This window comes from Corythoichthys intestinalis, chromosome 21, assembly GCF_030265065.1.
Source record: "Corythoichthys intestinalis isolate RoL2023-P3 chromosome 21, ASM3026506v1, whole genome shotgun sequence".
Classification (NCBI taxonomy): Eukaryota; Metazoa; Chordata; class Actinopteri; order Syngnathiformes; family Syngnathidae; genus Corythoichthys; species Corythoichthys intestinalis.
The window spans coordinates 38,667,677-38,692,567 of record NC_080415.1 but is presented as its reverse complement, the minus strand read 5'-3'; the positions used below and the strand labels follow the sequence as shown (position 1 = coordinate 38,692,567).

The following is a 24,891-nucleotide window of genomic DNA, read 5'->3' as shown; positions in this document are numbered from 1 at the left end:
ATATAATTGGCAAATGTCTCGGCTGTATCATTTACATCACTGCTTAGGACTTTTGTTTTTATTTTTTAACCATCTTGCATAAGGGGCATGTACCGACTGCTGCTGAAGCAGACAGAGCCAAGTATCTCTCTTTGAGTAGGACAATTTTACTACCTGCAAGCTGTGAGGTGCGCACATAAAACATGACTCTCAAAATCTATTCTCTCTCATGCTGGCTGATTGAAGACAGCACAGTGTCCTTGCTCGTCGTATATCAGTTGATTTCACAGGAATACGCAGATGTTGGTTCATATTTGAATAAAGAAAATGCTTATTATTTCTGTGATGACATAACTCAAGAGGAGCGGCTACCTGTAATTGGCTTGAGCAGCGTCCCGGGGGCTCGGGTGGAATTCTGATGTCATCAGGGGACATGTTTCTCACCTTCTCTGAGAACAGAGCTGTGGGAAAGAAAGAAAATATGATAGGAGTTAAAGGTAGAGGTCAACCGATACATAGATATATGTATATATATTATGGCTGTCAAATTTATCACGTTAACTGGCGGTAATTAATTTTTTAAAATTAATCACGTTAAAATATTTGACGCAATTAACGCACATGCCCCGCTCAAACAGACTAAAAATAACAGTACAGTGTAATGTCCGCTTGTTACTTGTTTTTTGGTGTTTGGCGCCCTCTGCTGGTGCTTGGGTCCAAGTTATATTATGGGTTAGTACCATGAGTGAGCATGGTGTAATTATTGACATCAACAATGGCGAGCTACTAGTTAATTTTTTGATTAAAAATGTTACAAATTTTAATAAAACGAAAACATTAAGAGGGGTTTTAATATAAAATTTCTATAAATTGTACTAACATTTATCTTTCAAGAACTACAAGTCTTTCTAATCATGGATTGGTTTAAGAGAATGTTAATAATGTTTATGCCATTTTGTTGATTTATTGTTATAATAAACAAATACAGTACTTATGTACCGTATGTTGAATGTATATATCCGTCTTGTGTCTTATCTTTCCATTCCAACAATAATTTACAAAAAAATATGGCATATTTTATAGATGGTTTGAATTGCGATTAATTACGATTAATTTTTAAGCTGTAATTAACTCGATTAAAAATTTTGATTGTTTGACAGCCCTAAAATGAACAAAAATATACATTTTTATAATGGGTCAAAATTGTTTTTCGAGCACCTTAGACGGTATTTGCTTTGCATATAATTAAAAAAAAAATTGGGGAAAAAAATGTTAAAAAATATTTTCTTTAACCGAAAATATTTTTTTGATTGAAGCAACTTTTTGGGGGAATTGAATGATTTAGACACAAATGTCCTAATCATAATATGGCCCAAACACAAAAAGGATTGCTTCAATCAAAGACAACTTTTTCCAATGAAAAATTAAGTGTTCAAATGCAAATTTTTCAGTCTCAAATATTTTTTTGCATTCAAAAACTTTTTCTATGATTGAAATTTTTCTTTTTTTTGATTGAAGTGATTTTTTTTAAAATCTATTTTTTGAAGCAACTTATTTTTTCATTGAATAATATAGACACAGTGCAGATTTACAGGACGACAGAGAATGATGCACTTTGACCCCACCAAGCTCCCTCAGCCCGGAAAAAAATATGCCCGCCCACTTGAAGCAATGTCATTTTTCTTTTTTTCAAAAAGGCACAGAAATTGAAAGTTCAACATATTTAATTTAGAAATATTATTAAAACAGAAAATTAAAGCCGACATTCCGCCATATCTGCTGTTTTTAATCTTTAGTAGCACCGCTGTGCACGCCCAATGGAACGTGTACGAGCGCTGACGTTAACGGTGCGGTCTCGCGCCGCAGGAGCCTTTGATATGCATGACGAGGAAGCCCGCCTCAACCCCCCGCAATCGGATTCTTCCACTTTGGAGGCAGGATTCAGAGTCAGCTACTCAGTCATTGCGTCTTTGTTTTCCAGAGTCGCCATGTAAACTGCCCCTCATTGTGTATGTGTAAGCGAGCAGTGGCTTACAAAATCGGCTTTGGTACTGGCAATTGGATATTTTTTTTAGATATCGATATCGGCATTTGAAAATGCCATATCTGCCGACCTCTAGTTTTGTTGCACGCTCCCCCCTCGAAAAGTAGGATTAAAGTGCAACGCAAGTCAGTGTAATTATTTCATTTACAGTTGCAACATTTACAATTCAAGGGTCTCGAATTATTGAACATTTTCACTTTAAGGTGTAGTCCGATAGACAAATGGTCAATTTTATAGTACGTGATGAAGTTAAAAGTCCTCGTCCCAGTTAGGGAGTGGCTTGTGCAAGTCAAAGGAGGCTCCTTTTTACCTCCATCATCTCCTTTGGAGCCATTGCCTGTTAAGTCTTCTTTGACACGAGGCCAGACATTCCATCGAGTAATACCATCGTACTACCCGACACTTTGACTTATACGCTCATTCAGGTGTCTGTCACACTCTGAATGAGGTTTGCAAAACGGTGTGTTATGTACGAGTGCAAATAGGGAGGTTTTCCCTGCATGTAAGACAGGTTCAAACTTGACTGGACGTTTGATCAAGATTTACCCAAGTAGTTGACTTTTAGCGCAGCAAGCTCAACACATTTTCTTTTAAAAACATACTTAGGAATGTCCAACATCTATCTTAGCAGAATAAATACTGCGACGTGGCTTATTTTGAAATCTTCTTTACCATCTTTTCCACAATGATAAAAAGCGAACCACACTCTTTGTAGTTCATATACTGTAGTATAAAATCTGTCATTTTGTAAACAGAAATGGTCTAGAGTGAGCCAAATATTAACTTTGTGCTCTTGCACACGGGAGGGCTGCTGTCCCATACAGACGCAGGCTTTCCGACCCCTATGCCGTTTAGCTTGGTCTACCGCTCGAGCGTAACTTCAGCTTCCCACGCATCAGTACAGACTTGCCACCAAGGTCTCCCCGCGTGCCAGAGGCGGAGCAACATTTCTCCTCGTTGTTGCACAACTGCTGCAGTAGTGATTAGGGGTGGGGCAATATATCAAAGAGGTGATATATCACTAGAGATAGACCGATTATGGGCCGGGCTGATTATTGGAAGTTTGACATATAACTCATGTTCTAAGTAACAATGAAGACAAAATCCAATTTCAAAGCAAACTCTCTTGTATGACAATTTACAGTTTGAATGGGAGTTTGTGTTGAGACTGAGCTGTTATACAAATGGGTTTATGTGTGTGGTTTGATAAAAATAAATTTAAGATCAACTTAACTAGCTAACAATAACGCAAGCACTAATATGCTTCTCCAAAACACTAACAATAGATAACCGCTAACTAGCTTAGCCCTCCGTGATAAGTAGTAATGTCTCATCGAAAAAAGAATACAAACAATGCAATTGGCTCCATTTACTCACCTCTGACTCACTGGACTAACAACACAAAAGATAATCCAACTCTTGATATTTCCTAATAATATTGTTTCAATAATCCAACCTGATGGTTGCAGTGAACTCTCTCTACATTGCTTTAATCACTGGCACGTGCACGCACAGCCTCACGTTAAACACAAACAAGGACCGAAACGGGACTGCTTATAGCTGCAGGCAAAAATCGATTATCAAATTCGTTGGAAACTAATTTATTAATCGACTTTAATGGATTCGTTGTTGCAGCCTTATAAAGAAGCTAGTTTAGATGGTAAGATGTCTTGTATGGTAAGATGTCTTGTTGTCGATGTCACAAAAATGTGAATCGTTTCCCAAAGTTTTTTTTTTCAATTGCTACTTTGACTTAACAAAAATATAATGAAGTTATATGCCGTTGCCATTCTCTCTGCGGGGGCGTCGGCGGGGCTTCCTGGGGCCCATGGGGCCTGAGGTGGGGATTGTTGTCCCCTACCGATGGGGTGGATATCCCCTGGTCTCCGGCGCTTGGTGTGGTGCCTGTCCGGGGTGGGGGTTGGGGGGTTGGGTGATCAGCGGTCGATCTGGGCCCTGGCGCTTCCCTCTGCCTTGCGGCTGGTGGTTCTGGTATCTTTCACCTTGGCACCTACATACTCATTCATTCCTCCGGGGAGATTCGGGACAGGGCCATACAGTCCCGGCCCGGATCCCCCTTCATTTTGTTGCATCACACACCAAGGTTGTGAGATGGATGGGACCTGTTGGTGGGGGGGGGTGACACAGTCGGGGACCTGGCAGCCACAGTAATAGGGTGGTAGGTGGGTCCCACACTTTTTCTCTATGGTATGGCTCCCCGGGCGTGGCCTCCCCTCTGCCTGGGCTGCCAGGCGAGGGACGTCGGGGCTGTAATCTCCCGTCGCCCCGCGGCGGCTCCTGCTTCCGCCCACCCCTCTCTTCTCTGGCTGGATATGCGCCCTGAATGGGTCGCTGGCTAGACGCCGGTGTGTCGGCTGGATGTTGCCTGCTCCGGCGGAAGGCCCTGCCCTGGGTTTGGTGGGATGTTGGGGGTCCCGCGATGTGCCGGTTGGGGGGCTGTGGCTTGTGGGCCGGGTGGGCATGGGGGTTGGTGGTGCATCCCCTCTTCCCATCCCTGAAGGCCGGTCAATGGGGGCGCGGGTGGCCCGGGGGACCATCCTGGATCATTGGGGGGTGACGATGGCCCCTTTGCTGGGCTGCGGTAGGAAGGATGGGCTGCGCTAACCCCGCCCTCCTGGTTGGCCGTGGCCCCAGGGTGGCATCTACATGGCGTCGCCGCCTGTCTGCGTGGCTATCGCATGTCTGATGGGATTCGCGCATGGCTGGATGTGCTTGGGCACGCTCGGTGCCAGGATTGGCGATAGGCCGGCGTAAGGTGGGTGGCCAACAGGCTCACACTCACAAGGGATTCACACGATTACTCGGCTCTAGATCACAGGGCTGATTTGTGTACACTCCACCCCTCCCAATCACTTATCATCTATAGCCCCCACTCTGTTTCCCAGTTTAACAGGCCCCCCACATGGTGTCAACTGGAAATACATCTAGCTGACGATAGCACCATCATATTCATAGTTGGTGTAGGCGTTCAATGTACTTCGTGTTGTTTTTGTTTTTCTTCTGTCTTTCTTTCTTTCTGTTCCCCCATAACCCCTTCCTGTTCCCTGCTTTGTCTAAACAAACAAGGTATGTTGAATAATCAAAATGGGAGTATGTCGTAGTCCAATGTGAAACATTCAAACTGTTCAGAATGTAGAGTAATATATATATATATAATGGAATCAGATATTTACAATTGAGAAGTTATATGTAATAATTAGGGCTGTCAAACGATTAAAATTTTTAATCAAGTTAATTACAGCTTAAAAATTAATTAATCGTAATCAATCGCAATTCAAACCATCTATAAAATATGCCAGATTTTTCTGTAAATTATTGTTGGAATGGAAAGATAAGACACAAGATGGCTATATACATTCAACATACGCTACATAAGTACTGTATTTGTTTATTACAACAATAAATCAAGATGGCATTAACATTATTAACATTCTGTTAAGGTGATCCATGGATAGAAAGACTTGTACTTCTTAAAAGATAAATGTTAGTACAAGTTATAGAAATTTTATATTAAAACCCCCTTAATGTTTTCGTTTTAATAAAATTTGTAAATTCTTCAATCAAAAAATAAACTAGTAGCCCATCATTGTTATTGTCAATAATTATACAATGCTCATGGGTGCTTAAGCCCATAAAATCAGTCGCACCCAAGCGCCAGCAGAGGGCGACAAAACTCCCAAAAAACCACAAGTAACAAGTAACATTGCACTGTGCTGTCATTTTAGTTCTGTTTGAGCGGGGCATGTGCGTTAATTGCGTCAAATATTTTAACGTGATTAATTAAAAAATTACCACGCGTTAACGTGATAATTTTGACAGCCCTAGATATAATTTCAAGAATTTTGACGAGTTTAAGGTGAAGAATGTCCTAAACGATTAATTGGTTGTCAAAATAGTTGTCAATTATTTTGCTAATCGATTAGTTGTCGATTAATCAATTGTTGCACCTCTAACTACTAATAATCGGTATTGATCCTGAAAACTCCCATATGCTGATCTCAAAATTAAAGAACGACAGCTAAAAAAAATGAAAAGTACTTATTTATCCCACCAAAAAATGAATAGCGCGTCATCGTTTCAGTGACAATTGGGTGCATTAGACGTGTGAAACACTAAGTGGAATCCCATGAGTTATAAAAGACTCTTTGTCCGCCGTTTGAAGTTCTAACACAGGACTTGGCAACACTTGGGAGTAATCACTGACCCGTGCAGGTGTGTGATATCAGGCAGGAAATGAGTGATACAAGGAGTGGCGTTTTATGCACACAGCGTTCCCACTCAGCTTTTTGTTGATTCTGGCCTGGAGCTTGAAGCCATCATTAACTGCGCCTATCATTCAGCTCAACTCTCTGGGCTAAAAAGTCTCAAAAGCTGACTAATCTAATCAGGAAAAAAAAATCATTGCTAAGCAGTTCAATGTTTCTGTCCGCCTTACTGATGCATCAATAGCAGGAAATGCTGAATTTTTTTGTTTGCCATCATGTTATGTTATGCGGGGGAGATGAGCGTGACTCATAACTGGGCATTTGGAATTCCGGCACCAGCGTTTGGCTACTCTGTGTTGTTTGACAGTAAATATCACGGCGTGCCTCCCGTCAGGAAGGCTGAAGACAGCTCTTTGTCTTCTCGGTGAAGGGACGTGCATTGTGCCACTTTCCAAAGAGCCCCGCAGGGCACAGATTTTGACTTTCTGTCTGCTTCCAGTGGAACAGATGGCACTTGTGAAACTAGACAATGATCTACTTTTTGCATACTCGTCAAAGCCGTCCCGGTCGATTCTCAGTATCTGAAGTTTATTTTATCAGCTCGTCTAAAACCCCTAGCGAAATGTATGGAATCACCAGTCTCGGACAAGCACTCACTCAGACATTTTATTATGTAGAACAAACTCAGATAAAAAGCTTGAAAAAAATAATGAATTAGTTCGAAAGTCTTTAGCATTTAAAAACACTAAAAGAAATGAGTAAAAAATATTGTGGTGGTCAGTAATGTTACTTTTATAGAGCAAGTTCAGGGAAATATATATGGAATCACTCCATTCTGAGGAAAAAAATATGGAATCATGAGAAACAAAGAAATAAAAAAAACATCTCTCGTATTTAGTTGCACCTCCTCTGGCTTTTATGATAGCTTGAAGTCTCTGAGGCATGGACTTGATGAGTATTCTTCATCAATTTGGTGCCAACTCTCTTTGATTGCAGTTGCCAGATCATCCTTGCAGGCCGTGGACCATTTTTTCCCCCCAATTTCCACCACAGGTTTTCAATAGGGTTGAGATCTGGGCGATTTGTAGTCTTTCTCCAAGGAATGCTTTACCTGTGGCATGATGCATTGTCATCTTGGAAAATGACAAGCATATTTTCAATTGAAGGGATAAGAAAGCTTTCTAAAATTTCTATGTAAACTTGTGCATTTATTGAAGATTTAACCACAGCCATCTCCCCAGTGCCTTTGCCTGACATGCAGCCCCGTATCACCAAGGACTGAGGGAATTTTGATCTTTTCTTCAGGCAGTCATCTTTGTAAATCTCACTGGAACAGCACCAAACCAAAGTTCCAGCATCATCACCTTGTCCTATGCAGATTCTTGACTCTTGGTGCACTTTTGAACTAATTCATTATTTTTTCAAGCTTTTTATCTGAGTTTGTTCTACATGATGTCTGAGTGAGTGCTCGTCCGAGACTGGTGATTCCATTCTTTTTGCTAGGAGTCGTAATAGAGCCACCCATTTATTATAACAGGGAGCATCTGGATTCAGCCATGTGAAATCGATCGGGTCCGATCACGTCATTTTCAAAGTATCGGAATCGGCAAAAAAATATCGGCCATGCCTTTTTTTAATATATATATATTTTTTTTAATTAAATCGTTTTCTAATTGTATTTAACGTTACAGACATAATATATTACACTCATCCAGAGTCTTTAGTTTAGGCTTAAGGTAGGGTTATCAAATTTATCCCGATAACGGCGGTAATTAATTTTAAAAAAATGTATCAAGTTAAATGCAATTAATGCATGCGTTGCACGACCCACTCACGCATTGTCGCGCTCAATCTGTAATGGCGCCATTTTACCCATTTAGAGAGATAAAAGGCAGCATAAAATGAGTAGAGTGAATTTTGGCAGCCTTTGGAGTCTTTTTTTGATAGCCTAAAGCCTTATAATCCCCCTCCCTACGATTAGAAATACCATAGGAAGCAATGTGGGGAAGCAAGGTAGCAATTGCTCTTTTTCTTAACACCTTATGTTAATTCCCAACGCAGAGAAGATATATCAATTGGTAGCACAGTCATGGTTCCACTTCCCATCATGCATTTGGGTTGAATGGCTGCAGTATCATTTACTGAAAGCTCAACAAATACACTAGATGGCAATATTTAGTCACAATATACAAAGTCACACGTCTTTCTATTTGTGGATCCCTCTCACAGAAAGAATGTTAATAATGTAAATGCCATCTTGAGGATTTATTGTCATAATAAACAAATACAGTACTTACAGTGGGGAGAACAAGTATTTGATACCATTGGCAGTGTATCAAATACTTGTTCTCACCATTGTATGTACTCTATGTTGAATGTATATATTCGTCCAAGTTTTATTCATTTTTTTCCTTAATGCATTGCCAAAATGTATATGTTCGGGAAAAATTATCGTGAATGATTGGAATTGAATCGGGAGCAAAAAAAAAAGCAATCGGATCGGGAAATATCGGGATCGGCAGATACTCAAACTAAAACGATCGGGATCGGATGGGGAGCAAAAAAACATGATCGTAACTAGAAACGAGTTATGTCATATTCACTGTTGTCACTACAGGGCAGTGTATCCACCCAAATCAATAAAACTAAATGCAAACACTTTCAAAACAAACCATTACAACGCCACTTTAATTAACGAATACTCGAAGCAGCAAGATTTAATTCCAATCTTTTTTTCCTAATCGAATTACTTGGGGTAATCGATTAATCGTTGCAGCAATAGTCCAATCCGTTTGAACCGGGAGGGTGGTAGCTAGTCAAATTAGTCAAAATTCCCATACCTAATACCAACATATGGGAACTCTTCACATTAAAACTAAAACATTCTACATTGAGAAACAATATTTCATCATTGAACGAGACCAATGAATGATAAATGCTTTTGTGCGTGATTATACTTACCAACAAGCTCATTCGGGTCCTTTGTTTCTACTTCTGATACCTACAGAAGAAGAAAAGGGAGATGACATTTCATTTCACGAGCTCGCGTCTGCACTGGAAATTTTCAGGTGGTACAAGATTTGAATAGTAACTTTGAAAAGCATTATTTAAGATGCAGTCAATGTTGTCGAAAACAACAAGACAGTTTTTCTGATTAAGCATAGACGTCATAATGATGTTGACGGGACACTGGGTGTGGGGCCGATTAATAGGGGGCGTGCATTGTTGGCGTGGCAGTCAAAATTCACCGAGTGGAATCACAAAGAGCTTTTTTTGTTGAAAATTCTTGTGAATAAATGCTTAAATGCCTGAATTATTTATAGATATAGAAGTAAAACAGTCTCGATTCTTGGTTAAAAGCAAAAAACAAAAAAAAACAAAACAAAAAAACAACGTGCCGTTAGCATTTATTTCATGTAAATATGTCGAAGTACGATGGTAGTTTGAATGTGGCGGCCGCCAAATGTAAAAAGAGCTTTTCTGGTGAAAATTCTTGTGAATAAATGCTCAAATTACTGAATTCTTTATAGATATGGAAGCAAAACTGTCTCGATTCTTGGTTAAAAGCAAAAAAACAAAAACAAAAACAAAAAAACAAACAAACAAAAAAAAAACGTGCAGTTAGCATTTATTTGGTTAAAAGCGAAAAAAAAAAACCGTGCAGTTAGCATTTATTTTAAGTAAATATGTCGAAGTACGATGCTAGTCTGTCAGTCAATGTGACGGCCGCCAAATGTGAACAGAGCTTTTCTGGTGAAAATTCTTGTGAATAAATGCTCAAATCACTGAATTCTTTATAGATATGGAAGCAAAACTGTCTCGATTCTTGGTTAAAAGCAAAAAAAAAAAAAAAAAAAAAAAACGTGCAGTTAGCATTTATTTTACGTAAATATGTTAAAGTACGATGCTAATCTGTCAGTCAATGTGGTGGCCGTCAAATGTAAACAGAGCTTTTCCGGTGAATATTCTTGTGAATAAATGCTTAAATCCCTGAATTCTTTATAGATATGGACGTAAGACAGTCTCGATTCTTAGTTAAAAGCAAAAAAACATGGAGTTAGCACTTATTTTACGCAAATATGTCGAGGAATGAGAATGATGTTAGTTTGTTAGACAATGTGGCGGCAGCCTTACAACAAATAGCTTTTTACATTGAAAATTCTTGTGGAAAAACGAAAAATATTATAACTACCTTGAATCCTCGAACAAACCACTCCAGAGATAGTCCTTGCTGTTTGTATGCGGTACAGATTTCATAGTTTTTTGGATCGCTGCATGTGCCGCTGCGACAGACTCCGAATAATTGAAGCGGATTGTGCGAGGGCCCCCTACTTGAAGGCGTGGCGCAGAGCAGGTCGAATCTGACCAGTCAATATCATTATGAAGAATATGGATTAAGAGACAATAGAAGTTTCTATCATTAAAAAAAAAATAAATAAATCTTCTTTTGGCTAAAGGTAGAGTCTAAAGTCCCACCCACTAAGGTATGTTGTGCCATCAATGACTGCATAACAGGTTGGGCACAGTGCTGTTATTCACGGTTATCACGTTAGCAACTGCGCGGGCACATCAAAGCATTGTCCTGTCTGAGGCCAGACAGATCACATGGCTTGACAGGAGAGTGGCAAATACAAACGTGCAAGCACAGCAAACCTGTGGGGATGATAAAAACTGTATGGCATGCACCTGAGGTTTGTCACTGAAGAATCTTAGGATTTTTATGCAACCGGACCAACATTCCGAGACTCAGTAGTCAATATTTTGCTCCTGTTTCATTAGCCCTGGAGGTCAGCAACCTGTGGCTCTACAGCCACATGAAGCTCTTTAGCGCGGCCCTAGTGGCTGCCTGGACCTTTTTCCAAAGGTTTTTGAAAATATGTGGGGAGAGAAATACATATTTTTGTCTCAATATGGTTTCTGTAAGAGGACACAGATGATACAAACATTCTTCCAATTCATTAAGATTGTAATGAAGGTAAACTTGAGGCGGCATCAAACAACAAAATAGTCACGTGGTGCGTCATTCCGCAAGTGGAAAAAAACATTTAAGCGTGATGGCTAATTATGTATTTGTAGCCAACTTAGTCATTTTGATAGGGGGCTAATATAGCTAAATTAAATACATACACCATGTGTTGCCTTCATACATTTGTACAGTGATACCACCTACTTAAAAACGTCGCTACATACAAAATTTTCAGGTTAAGACACGCCTCAACGGGAAAATATTGCCTCTTGTTACAAAAGAAATTTCAGGATATGAAAGGCATAAATACAGTATGGCAGGTACTGGTAGCGCCCAGATTTTACATAATGTAAGATACTTATAGCTGCTCTGCCATTGGCTATTGCCTAACATCTTCCTAGCATCTACTGCATGTGTACACAGCTAGCCAAAAGTATTGGCATCCCTGCAATTCTGTCAGATAATGCTCAATTTCTCCCAGAAAATGATTGCAATTACAAATGCTTTGGTAGTAATATCTTTATTTTGCTTGCAATGAAAAAACACAAAAGAGAATGAAAAAAAAAAAAAAAAGGAATCATGGTCAGAAGTGGGGTCTTCCTGGGTATCCTACCGTAGAGTCCCTTTTCATTCAGATGCCGACGGATAGTATGGATTGACACTGTTGTACCCTTGGACAGCTTGAACTTATTTGAATGTTAGTCGAGGTTCTTTATCCACCATACGCACAATCTTTCGTTGAAATTTCTCTTTAATTTTTCTTTTCCGTCGACATATAGGGAGGTTAGCCACAGTGCCATGGGCTTTACACTTATTGATGACACTGCGCACAGTAGACACAGGAACATTCAGGTCTTTGGAGATAAACTTGTCGCCTTGAGATTGCCCAGGCTTCCTCACAATTTTGCTTCTAAAGTCCTCAGACGGTTCTTTGGTGTTTTTTTCCCCCTCCATGCTCAATGTGGTACACACAAGGACACAAGACAGAGTTTGAGTCAACTTTAATCCATTTTAACTGGCTGCAAGTGTGATTTAGTTATTGCCACCACCTGTTATGTGCCACGGGTAAGTAACAGGTGCTGTTAATTACACAAATTAGAGAAGCATCACATGATTTTTCAAAGGGTGCCAATACTTTTATCCGGCCCATTTTTGCAGTTTTGTGTAAAATCATAATGATTTAATACACCCCCCCCCCCATTCTCTTTTGTGTTTTTTCATTGCAAGCAAAATAAATTAAGATATTACTACCAAAGCATTTGTAATTGTAATCATTTTCTGGGAGAAATTCAGCATTATCTGACAGAAAAGCAGGGGTGCCAATACTTTTGGCCAGCACTGTATGTGTCTATCCCATCATCCTTTTCATTCATCCCTCATGTTCCGACAGCTTTACGTGAGTGTGTTAACTTTTATTCTTCACTATTCTTGGTTTTTATATTATGCCCTACTCCGATTTGCTGTTTATTGTGCAATAATCTAATAGTAACATGTATGTGTTACATGTTTTGCTGCATTTTCATGCATTATAAAAGACTAAAGTCTGAATTTTAGAACAGATTACGGCATTTACATGGACAAAACGTCTCTACTGACACAGAATTCTCAAGTTACGAAAGCACTTCCAATACCAATTAATGTCAGAAGTAGAGGTACCATTTTTTAAAAGGCTTTTTGAAATTGTTTGCAGCTCCAGACATATTTGTATTTTTTGTCTCATTTTGGGTTGCCGACCCCTGCATTAGCCGGAAGCTGCAATGCTTTTTGTGTTCATATGAAGTAGATCAAGACAATGTGCTTGCTTCAAACTGTTTCTTAGGGAAAATTCAGTCTTTCGGGCTAATGAAATACACTGAAAATATAAATCGATAAAGTTCAGACATTAGCTAGACTTCAATGAGCTGCTGCTCACGATACAACACTGTTATGAAGGTGGAATCACTATAACTATCAAAAGCTCTTTGGTTTATACTGTCAGATGTTGTGTTTGTTTACTATTCCAGTTGACCTCAACTGAGGTGTAATATAAAACGCTTGAAAACCATCAACATTGGACTATTGTTATTAGCTATCTGCCAAAATGATAGTCATCATGCATCTTCACCATCTTTAGTCGATTAAATATGCCACGGCTGTTCACCGAAATGGAAAAAAATTGAACTTATCAGAATGTTTTCAATGTATGTTTCATAGCAAATGACTGCATCACAAGACGTTCGCAAAAAAAAAGGTTCACTCTAATTAGTCACCTATACTAATAGTGCCACAGAAAAATTACAATATCCTTTGAGATTTAGGAGCAGTGTCATGTTAGACATCTTATTTACTGTAACGGTCAACCAGCAAATGAAGTCCCACAGCACCATCTAGTGTGAAAGTACATTCATCCCTTTTGGATCAGACGTCAATCATAATGAATCTTTTTGTTTAAGTCACTCCTGCCTACAACAGGTGGAAGCTCAAATACCTCAACATCATCTGCGTCCCTTCCCTCGTCAGTTTCGTCATTCGTCACTTCCTATGAAAACAAAAATGCAGGGGGTTAACACTTTTAGTATCCAACAAGAAAACAGGAATAATGGGAAAAACCTCACTAGGTTCTACGAGAATAACCCCCAAACCTTGTGTCATGAGAGGGATGCTTCATTTGGGATGGATGCAAAGGTTTGCTACTTCAATTTTCCGTAACAAAGGCATTTATGGAAAAAAAACTGCAACTGTATAATGCTTCAGTCTTCATTTTCAAAAATGTCGCACTGACATATTCATATCGTCGGTGTTGTTTTGTCATATTGTGAGCTAATCTTGAGCCTTGAAAAATTTTGAGGTTGCTTTCGGTGATCAGCCAGGATGTATTTAAAAGAGATGGGAATGCATGATCATAATTTGGCAGGTAGCGAGCAGTCCATCATAAAAAGCGGTTTAGTATGCTCCTGTTGTGATTAAGTGTCACACCAAACACACAAAACGACACAAAGTATGTGTTGTTTACTTTGTAAAAAGAATGAAGAGCAGACAAAACTATATACAGTGGTATGAAAAAAGTATCTGAATCTTTTAGAATTTCTTACATTTCTGCATAAAATCACCATAAAATGTGAGCTGATTTTTTTCAAAATTACACAGATGAAAAAACTGTCTGCTTAAAATAAAACCACCCAAACATTAATAGGTTTTCATATTTTAATGACAATAGTATGCAAAAAATGGCACACAATAAGTAAGTGGACGATCACATTTCAGTTTTGGTGCCCCCCTTTGCCAGCAATAACGTATAACAGCCAGACGCTTCCTGTAGCTGCAGATCAGTCTGGCACATTGATCAGGGCTAATCTTGGGCCATTCTTCTCGACAAAACTGCTGGAGTTCAGTCAGAATCCTGGGATGTTTGGCATGAATCGCTGTCTTTAGGTCATGCCACAACATCTCAATGGGGTTCAAGTATACTTTGACTTGGCCACTCCAGAACGTGTATTTTGTTATTCTGAAACTATTCAGAAGTTGATTTACTTTTGTGTTTTGGATCATTGGCTTGTTGAATCACACATCCTCTTTTTAGCTTCAACTGTCTGACAGACGGCCTCAGGTTTTCCCGTAAAACTTCTGAATTCATTCTTTCATTACTGATTGCAAGTTGTCCAGGCCCCGAGGCAGAAAAACAGCCCCAAATCATAATGCTCCCTCCACCATGCTTCATGGTGGGGATGAGGTGTTGACGTTGGTGAGCCGTTCCATTTTTCCTCCACACATGACGATGTGTGTTACTCCCAATTAATTAAACTTTGGTTTCATCAGTCCACAAAATATTTTGCCAAAAGCTCTGTGGTGTGTCCAAGTGCCTTTTTGCGAACATTAAACGAGCAACCTTTTTTTAGACAGAAGTGGCTTCCTCCGTGGAATTCTCCAATAAACACCATTCTTGGTCATAGTTTTACATATAGCTGACGTGTGCATAAAGGTATTGGACTGTGCCAGTGATTTCTGTAAGTCTTTCGCAGACACTCAATGGTTCTTTTTAACCTCTCTGAGTATTCTGCGCTGAACTCTTTACGTCATTTTTGGTGGACGGCCACTCCTTGGGAGAGAAGCAACAGTGCCAAACTCTCTCCATTTGTTGACAACTTCTCCAATTGTCGATTGATGAACATCCAGACTTTTAGAGATGGTTTTTGTGCTCTTTCCCAGCTTCATACAAATCAACAATCCTTGATCGCTGGTCTTGAGACAGCTGTTTTGACCGAGCCATGATGCACATCAGACAATGCTTCTCAACAACACAATTCTTACCACGTGTGTGTTTTATAGTGGGCAGGGTAGCTCTAAACTACTCATCTCTGATTGGGCACACACCTGACTTAAAATGTTTGGTAAAAAATTGTTTTAATTGCTCTTTAAGTCTCCTTTGGCAGAGGGTACACTTACTTATTTCCCCCCACTTTTGTCATTGTTTGCATGCTATCCTCATTAAAATATATAAACCTATGAATGTTTGGGTGGTTTTAGTTAAAGCAGACACTGTATTTTCATCTGTGTGATTTTGACAAAGATCATATCCATTTTATGGTGATTTTATGCAAAAATGTGAGAAATTCTAAAAGGTTCAGATACTTTTTCATACCACTGGATATATATATATTTAAATCAACTGATTTAACTTCTTGTTATATTGTGTTTGCATAAGCAATATCACTGCTTATACGTCTAACGTTTGTGCCAGCACTCAGATGTCTTCAATTAGTCGCATCACTTTGGCCTAAGAAAACATTAGCCGGATTCAAATACTGACCGAGTTGCTCTCTCTACTGTCTTCATTTTCAGACTCCTTGTCAACAACAACATTCTCGGTCCGATTGAGCTCTTCCTCGCCGTAGCTGAACACAATCCCCGCTGTTCCTCCCTGTTCCTCTTCTGAAAAACAAGAAGAATGGCTTACACAAAACAAGCTACACTTACACCAAACCATTACAAAGCCGCTCCAAGTAAACGAAACCTCGATGCAGCAAAATTGTATTCAAAGCATTTTTTAAATCAAATTACTCCAGTTAATCGATTATTCGTTGCAGCACTAATCACTATGCGTTATAGGGATGTACTGTATATTTACCGTATTTTACGGACAGTAAGTCGCATTTTTTTTTTTTTTTTTTTTTCATAGTTTGGTTGGGGGTGCGACTTATACATGAAATTATTAACACATGATTATATCATTTCACATGTTATTTTGGTGTTCTGGAGTGACACTGACGGTTTGGTAAACTTGTTAGCTTGTTCTTTATGCTATAGTTATCTGAATAACTCTTAATAGCTATGTTAAGTTAACATATCGGCCACGTTTGCATTTTGTTGTTCATGCATCATGTAACATTATCACACCGTATACTTATTCACCATGTTGTTTTTTATTTTAAATTGCCTTTCAAGGTGACATATCTGTTCTATGTGTTGGATTTTATCAAGTAAATCTCCCCCAAAATTGCGACTTATACTGCGGTGTGACTTATATATGTTTTTTTCCCCTCTTCTTTGGGTATTTTATGGCTGGTGCGACTTATACTCAGGTGCGACTTATAGTCCGAAAAATACGGTAGTCTTTTTTTTTTTTTTTTTTTACTGATCAGTCAAACAGGTAATAGCCAGCGAGCACTACCCGTTATTTACAACATTGCTGTCACACAATGTTTCCTTAAATATTAAATATATTAACTGTAGTGTGTCTCTTATGTATCCTAAAATTAACAGATTCGCTGCTTGGAAAGCAATATTGTACATCTAAAAATGTATTCACCAAAAGTGGGAAGAAAAAAAAATCCCCAAAATTGTAAAAGATAGATGAAAAGAACAATCAAACAAGTATTTTTTAACTTCTTTTTGTATTGGCTTTTAAAATGTTTACCTTAGAACAATTATAGCTGACGTTTTATTTACGAAGCAGCGATGACGTAATCAACAGCGCGCCCGGGTGGTTGTTCATTTAAAATTGGACTGATGAGTGAAATACTCAGTCCATATCCACGTTATAAAAATATCTAAGTGAGATAATGCGTTAGGGATTAAGTGAAATTATTTCGATCGCAGATCTTAGCCGCCAAACATATTGAACTACAGTACATGGCACTGGCAGCTAGCTACGCTAATTAAGCGACCCCACGAACCTTAAGCATAAACTCTCCCAGCAGGACACAACGTTACAGCCTTTAATTCAGATAAACACATCTGTCTCTACCTGTCTCTTCTGGTTCGGGATCAGAGTCGTCCGGCTCTGAATCGTCTCCATAGTCCGCCAAAGAGGACAGAAGTGCACTCTTTTTCCCACTGGCCATTGCTTCGTGAATGGCGCTTCAGGGTCGGGCGCTGACAAATAACGTCATCGAGCAACTATGACGCAACTACTAATGGACGCTAAGAAATGCTAGGACGCTAGGAAATTCTCAGACATTTCAGGCTATTCTCCCGCCCTGCGCCACGCATAACAGTTCTCACGCCCCGAAAATAATCAAATTTTCATCGAGTGAAAATTAAATTAAGTCACCGGATCTTAAAACCGTTTTATTGATATTTGCAGCGTAACTTTGCGCTGTTAGTACAGTACAGTAATCGGCGGCCATCTTGCGTCAGAGAAAAGAGAACTTCTCTGGAGGGTGATTGGAGCGGATGTAAAGTGAGAGATTTTCCCCACCAAAATAATCTTAAAGTGGCTATGTTTCTACAAAGATTTTGACAAAATGTTATATTTTTAATTTTCAGTAAAATTACTGCAAATTTGAAGTTTTGGATCAAATAAATAGTTTGAAAATTGAGCGATTTTAAAGAACACACTCCGTTGATTGTAATGTTATGTATAATTTATGGACTGCATGAAGCTAACGTTATCAGCTGCACCCAATTATGTGTCCTGATGGCTACACTTTTCAGATGAAAAGCTTTTTCCTGACTCATGCCTCAACCACGCTGATTATGGTGAGTGTTTTTGAACCTTTTCCCCTCTTTATTTAGTATTATTTGTATATTAAATGATGTTAAAATTTCTGCTCATATTTATTTTCAAATGAATTCAAACAAATTATGTGTATTATATACAGAGGTGGGTAGAGTAGCCAAAAATTTTACTCAAGTAAGAGTAGCGTTTCTTCAAAGTAATATTATTCGAGTAAATGTGGTCATCCAAAAAATGTATTCAAGTACAACTAAAAAAGTATCCAGTGAAATGAATACTCAAGTAATGAGCAACATTTTGATGAACTGTTTTATTTTTTTTTATTAAGCAACTGCATTTTTTCCTCTCTCAGCACAAACTTATCCATATGAACTGTTGTTAGGATACTGTACAAAAACCCATTACACAACCACATTAAGCCAAAGGGGGAAAAAAAAACAAAAAACAAAAATTAAAGAGAAAAAAAAATAGTAAAGAAGCATTATTCGTCCAAAGAGCATGAGTGCCCTGCTCTCTAGTGGAGAAAAATAGTTCGTAGTTTGAGTAGTGAAAATTGTAGTTACTTCATAGTTACCATTATAAAATTAAAAGGATCATATCTCTGGTTTTCTTATAATTGTGTTAATAAAAAAAAAAAAAAAAAATACATTAAAAAAAAAAATCTCTGGTTTTCAGTGGTCAATCGGTGCCAAATAAAAACTGTGAGAGAGTTTTAAATTCGCGCTTTCGATTCATGTTAAGGGCAGCGCTCTATGACAAATACTTCGTTTGTTACGGTGCTTAAAAGACTCGTGATTGAACAGACTTGCGTGAGAATAGAACGGCAAGCTCGCGTCTGGTTGGTGTAACGGAGTCATGTGATTATTGTTGCGACGTCTCATTGGTGAATTTAGTAGCGCTACTCTTGGCAATGGCATTGCTAGCAAAAAATAAAAAATTTAGTATGTAGACTAAAGAGGAAAAATGTAACTCTTGTGTAGCGGCTGTAGCCCAAAGTAGCAGAGTAGGAGTAGCGTTTTTTCTTCACAAATCTACTCAAGTAAAATTAAAGAGTATGGCTTAGTAAAACTACTTTGAGAAGTACATTTTTCTCAAGTAAATGTAACGGAGTACTTGTACCAGGTTACTACCCACCTCTGATTATACATACATACATATATATATGTATATATATATATATATATATATATATACACACGCACACACAGTCTTACTTGAAACAAATTTCATTAGTTGAGAACACCTTTATCATTGAGAATTTACAGTATGTATCAGTTTATTCTGTTCTATTTTCACAAAAGTACAGCTATCGCAGTCGCTTGAGATTGTGAGTTTACAGTTTTCATAATTCATTTTTATCAAGCAATAACAGAGGTGGGTAGTAACACGTTACATTTACTCCATTACATTTACTTGAGCAACTTTTTAAGAAAAATGTACTTTTAAGAACAGTTTTACAGAGTAATAGTTTTTACTTTTACTTGAGTAGATTTGTGAAGAAAAAACGCTCCTCTTACTCCACTACTTTGGGCTACACTAGTTGTTACATTTTCCCTCTTTATTCTACACCAATGAGACATCGCAACAATAATCACATGACTCCATTATACCAATCAAATTCGACCTTGCCGTTCCATGATCACCCCGGCCTGTTAAATCACGTGGCGTCTTTAAAGCACTGTAAAAAAAAAAAAAAAAAAAAAAAGTATTTGACATGGAGCACCGCCTACAACATGACTTGAAAGCGCAGATTTCATTTCCCCCCAACCCAGATTTTATTTGGCACCAATTGACAATGGAAAATCGGAGATATGATCCTTTTTAGTTTCACATAAAGAAATGTTTTCTCCACTAGAGGGCACTCATGCTCTTTGGACAAATAAGGCTTCACTTCTGTAGATTTTTTTCTCTCGGCGGAATTCAATGTATTTTTTTTTTTTTTTTGCTTTATGTGGTTATGTAATACGTTGTAGTACAGTATAATAATAAAAATTCACATAGATAACTGTGCTGAGAAAAAAATGCTATTTCAAAAAAACAAAAAATCAAACATTGTAAGCAGTTACAACGTTACTTATTACTTGAGTATTCTTTTCACCAAATACTTTTCTAGTTGTACGTCGGTACAATTTTTGGACGACTACTTTTAATTTTACTTGAGTAATATTATTTTGAAGTAACACTACTCTTACTTGAGTCAAATTTTTGGCTACTCTAACCACCTCTGAGCAATACGCATAACAAACAAGTGATGTTCAACTTTTAATCAGTGTATATTTTGGTTCGTCATTTACAGGCCAAGGAATATAATTACAATTAAGTGCTGATCCAAAAAAAACGTGGATCAAGGAATTGGTACACAATAGTCCGCTTGCCCCAAGGCCATGTTGGCCGACTAAGCCATAATCGCAATTACTTTACATTCAAGCGAATATCCAGTAATTTAGGATTAAAAGAAAAGAAAAAAAAGTATATTGGAAAAAAAAAAAAAAGCTGTGGAATCAGTTGAGTATCTGCATCGGCCGGTACCATACAGCCAGGTATCGGGGCCCAAAAAATGATATCAGTTCAACTCTATACACAATTACACACAAAAATCCCCCATGGGTCCAGATCCCACCCGTCCCCAAAACATCACATGTCTAAATCACTCCATGTTTCAGCATTCTTTGTTGGCGTGACTTCAGCTCCTTCTTTTGACGCATCTGCTTTCCTGGGGTCGGGCTACAGCAGCATCCATATAGCAGGGCAAAGACAACCAGAGATAGTACTCCCAGCACAAACACCACCATGACCACGAACGTGCCGAGCGCCCACGGCTCTTGATGCAATCGCAATAGGAACCATTCTATCCAGTCGTCGGCTGTCTTTTGTCCTGGAGTGCTGCACAAAGTGATAAAAATCAGAATCTGTCGATGTGTGAACTCTATATGATAAACGTCAACTCCCATTAATAAATGATACAATTTTATCTCCAAACATTTCGCATTCAAAAGCCGTCGTGTTTTTAAAGCTTCGACTCCATTCCAGTTGAAAAACTCACCTCTCGACTGCCATGTCCAACTAAATAGTTCTCTCGCAGCTCAATGAGTTTGAACAAAGCGTGACCATAGCTTATATCAATGGGGAGTTTACAGAGGGACCCTCTTCATCCCGCAGCAGCAGTTTTAAAACTATTTGAATATCAACAAAATCTTCTTGTTTTTCGGATTAACACCAAAACAAAGAACTAGTCTAGATCTCTACAGTTGACCATATGCTCTTGTGTGAACATGGCCAAGTAAAAGCAAGAGAGGTTAATGTTTACTCAAAAATATTGACTGGTGAAGTCAAAGGAGGAAGTGGATCATAAACTCCAACTTTGACAGTGGGGGTGGGAACCTCTGGGTAGCTCACGATACGATTTGCGATACAAGGCTCACGATGACGATGATCTCACGATTTGGCGACAAATCATTCTACAGAACAATTTTATTTTCATTCTGCAAGTTTTAATGTCATGAGCAGCTGAATAAAGTCAGCAGACCTCGCGGACGTCTGACATCGTCATTTCGGAGTAGGGCTGCAGCTATCGATTATTTTAGTAGTCGATTAATCTATTAACTAGTTTGAATAATCAAGTAATCGGATTGGGAACATTTCAAGATTGCACTTCAAACGGACATTAAATGCGATACAAAATAAAATTCCCAAGTGTTTCTTCAAACTGCAGAATTGCACTACATTTAAAAATAAGATATAAAAAAAAAAAAGAGGATCTAAGTACAACAAGAGAACAATTGGCTAACTTGCATAGCGAAAGTCCGCTAGCTTAAATGCTATAATTAAAAAAAATTTTTTTTTTAACAATCCTCTTAACAATTCATTCAAAAATGTATTCCCCCACAAAAAAACAGCTAAATATACTTATACTTATGACTTACAGAATGTCGAGCTTAACCGGGTGCAGCTGGATTCAGCCATGTTAAATGAGTTATGTCATATTGTTTCCACTTGTGGGCAGTGTATCCACCCAAATCAATGAAACTAAATGTGAACACTTTCGAAACAAAACATTACAACCCCACTCTAATTAAACAAATGCTCGAAGACGCAGCAAAATTTGATTTGAAGCTTTTTCTAATCGAATTACTCGAGTTAATCGTTGCAATATTTCGGAGCTTAGCTCACTGTTTAGCTAGGACTAAGCTCCAACGTCTTGGCGAGGACGGTACAATGACATACAATACATGTTTTCGGGTAGTTTAAAAAAAAAATTTTTTTTTAAAAGGGAACCACGGATAAAAAGATAAGTAGTTCTTAAAAGATAAATGTTAGTAAGAGTAATAATAATTTGATATTAAAATCCCTGTTAATGTTTTCGTTTTAATTTTTTAAAATTTTAAATAGAAAAATAAACTAGTAGCTCGCCATTGTTGTTGACGTCGCAGGGCGGTGATGTCACAGGGCCATGCTGCCGTACTTCACAGTCACTCTATGTAAGGTAGTGATTTAAATACACCACAAGGTGTCAATGGCGAGTTTTACATTAATAAGACATCAAGCCAATGAGTGCGTTTTGTCCCTCGACTGATGCTGTAGCTCCGTTTTTTTTTTTTTTTTTTTTTTAAGACTGAGTCTATTGTGATTCATGCTGTTGAGTGTCGTCTTCACAAGACTTCTGAAAATGGCTCCCAGCATCATAGTTTGTGTATTGTGACTAAATATTGCCATACAATGTATTTGTTGAGCTAAAGGAGTTGCTAAAATGTTTATAGTTTGACCAAAATCTGAGAAAGTTTTATGTGTATTTTGCACATCTATTTTGATTGTGAATGCCAGTTCTTTGAATTGCCGCGTTAACTGTGTGAGAATAGGGCCTCAGTAATACAGATTGAAGCACTTTTCTTTTTGGTGACAGTTTTTGAGCGATATGACTATTAGATTTGTAGTATTTTATCTATATGATACTTATGTGTGTTGTGAAAGAGTTGCCGAAGCCTATGCCAATAAATGGCGCGGTCCGAGCTACAAAACTGCCTGTGTCCACTCTCCTTTCTCTCTCTCTCTCCCACTGTGGATTCAAGAAACTACAGTGTCAGTCAAGGGGAAAAAAAACGCACTCATTGGCTTGATCCCTAATTAATGTAAAACTCGCCATTGACACCTTGTGGCGTATTTAAATCACTACCTTACAAAGTTAAGGAGTGACACGGTTTTGTTTGTTTTTTGTTTTTTTAAGAGTGACAGGTGGAATTCTGGCAGCGCGGCGCTGTGATGTCACCGCCCTGCGACGTCAACAACAATGGCGACCTACCAGTTAAAATAATTTTACAAAATATACAAAAACGAAAACATCAAGAGGGGTTTCAATATCAAATTATAATAATTTGTTCATTTATCTTTTAAGAACTACAAGTCTTTCTATCCGTGGATCCCTTTAAATTTAGATGGTGTTTTGAGGTATTAAAGCAGGGGTCCCCAAACTTTTTCCTGTGAGGGCCACATAACTTTTCCCTTCTCTAATGGGGGGGCCGGGGTCAGTTTGTAACAGAAAAGGTGTGGCGATTGCAGGAGTGCCTAAATGTAAAAATTAGGGCTGTCAAACGATTAGAATTTTTTATCGAGTTAATTACAGCTTAAAAATTGATTAATCGTAATTATCGCAATTCAAACCATCTATAAAATATGCCATATTTTTCTGTAAATTATTGTTGGAATGGAGAGATAAAACACAAGATGGATATATACATTCAACATACGGTACATAAGTACTGCATTTGTTTATGATAACAATAAATCAACAAGATGGCATTAACATTATTAACATTCTGTTAAAGCGATCCATGGATAAAAAGACTTCTTAAAAGATGAATGTTCATAAAAGTTATAGAAATTTTATATTAAAACACCTCTTAAGGTTTTTGTTTTATTAAAATTTGTAAAATTTTCAATCAAAAAATAAACTACTAGCCCGCCATTGTTGATGTCAATAATTACATAATGCTCATGGGTGCTTAAGCCCATAAAATCAGTGGCACCCAAGCACCAGCAGAGGGTGACAAAACTCCCAAAAACACAAGTAGCAAGTTGACATTGCATTGTGCTGTCATTTTAATCTGTTTGAGCCGGGCATGTGCGTTAATTGCGTCAAATATTTTAAAGTGATTAAATAAAAAATTAATTACCGCCTGTCAACGTGATAATTTTGACAGCCCTAGTAAAAATGTATTGTTTTTCAGAAAGCCACAATCAAATAACCCTTTCTGAATTCTTCACGGAACAAAAGTAAATAAAATAAAAATAGTAATATAATATAATAATAACACAATTAATTAAATAGATAATAACCAAATAACCCTCTCTGGGTTCTTCACGGAAAAAAGCCAGGAAATAAATAACACTATTGAAAAAGAAATAAAAATAAATAATATATTTTTTTTTGTTCAGGGGGCCGGACCAAATGTAGTTTGGGGACCCCTATATTAAGGGGTTAATTCTGATTGAGGCGGAAATCTGGGTTACATCGCCAGCGCAGGAACGGAACTCGTTTGTAATCCGGGGACAAACTGGCTGTATATGTTATAATTTCAAAAAATTTAGACAAGTTTAAGGTGAAGAAGGTCCTAACGATTAATTGGTTATCAAAAATGGTTGTCCATTAATTTGCTAATCGATTAGTTGTCGATTAATTGTTGCACTTCTGGTTAAAACCCATAAAAATATGAACAAATTTCCTTCAAACAGCATCCATGGAAACTGA

The 24,891-nt window shown here is 38.1% G+C and overlaps 1 protein-coding gene across 1 annotated transcript in view; it reads right to left on the bottom strand.

Annotated features, from left to right (window-relative positions):
* sap30bp (SAP30 binding protein) overlaps positions 1 to 17,820 on the bottom strand; it is a 31,117-nt gene extending 13,297 nt beyond the window's left edge. Inside the window, exons 1-5 of the mRNA XM_057825690.1 lie at positions 17,439 to 17,820; positions 16,002 to 16,123; positions 13,683 to 13,733; positions 9,211 to 9,250; positions 352 to 440 (exon numbers count right to left, since the gene is read on the bottom strand). Of these exons, the coding sequence (XP_057681673.1) occupies positions 352 to 440; positions 9,211 to 9,250; positions 13,683 to 13,733; positions 16,002 to 16,123; positions 17,439 to 17,535 (399 nt within the window). The 5' untranslated portion in view covers positions 17,536 to 17,820. The remainder of the gene's footprint in view (positions 1 to 351; positions 441 to 9,210; positions 9,251 to 13,682; positions 13,734 to 16,001; positions 16,124 to 17,438) is intronic.
* Positions 17,821 to 24,891: the final 7,071 nt, after the last annotated feature.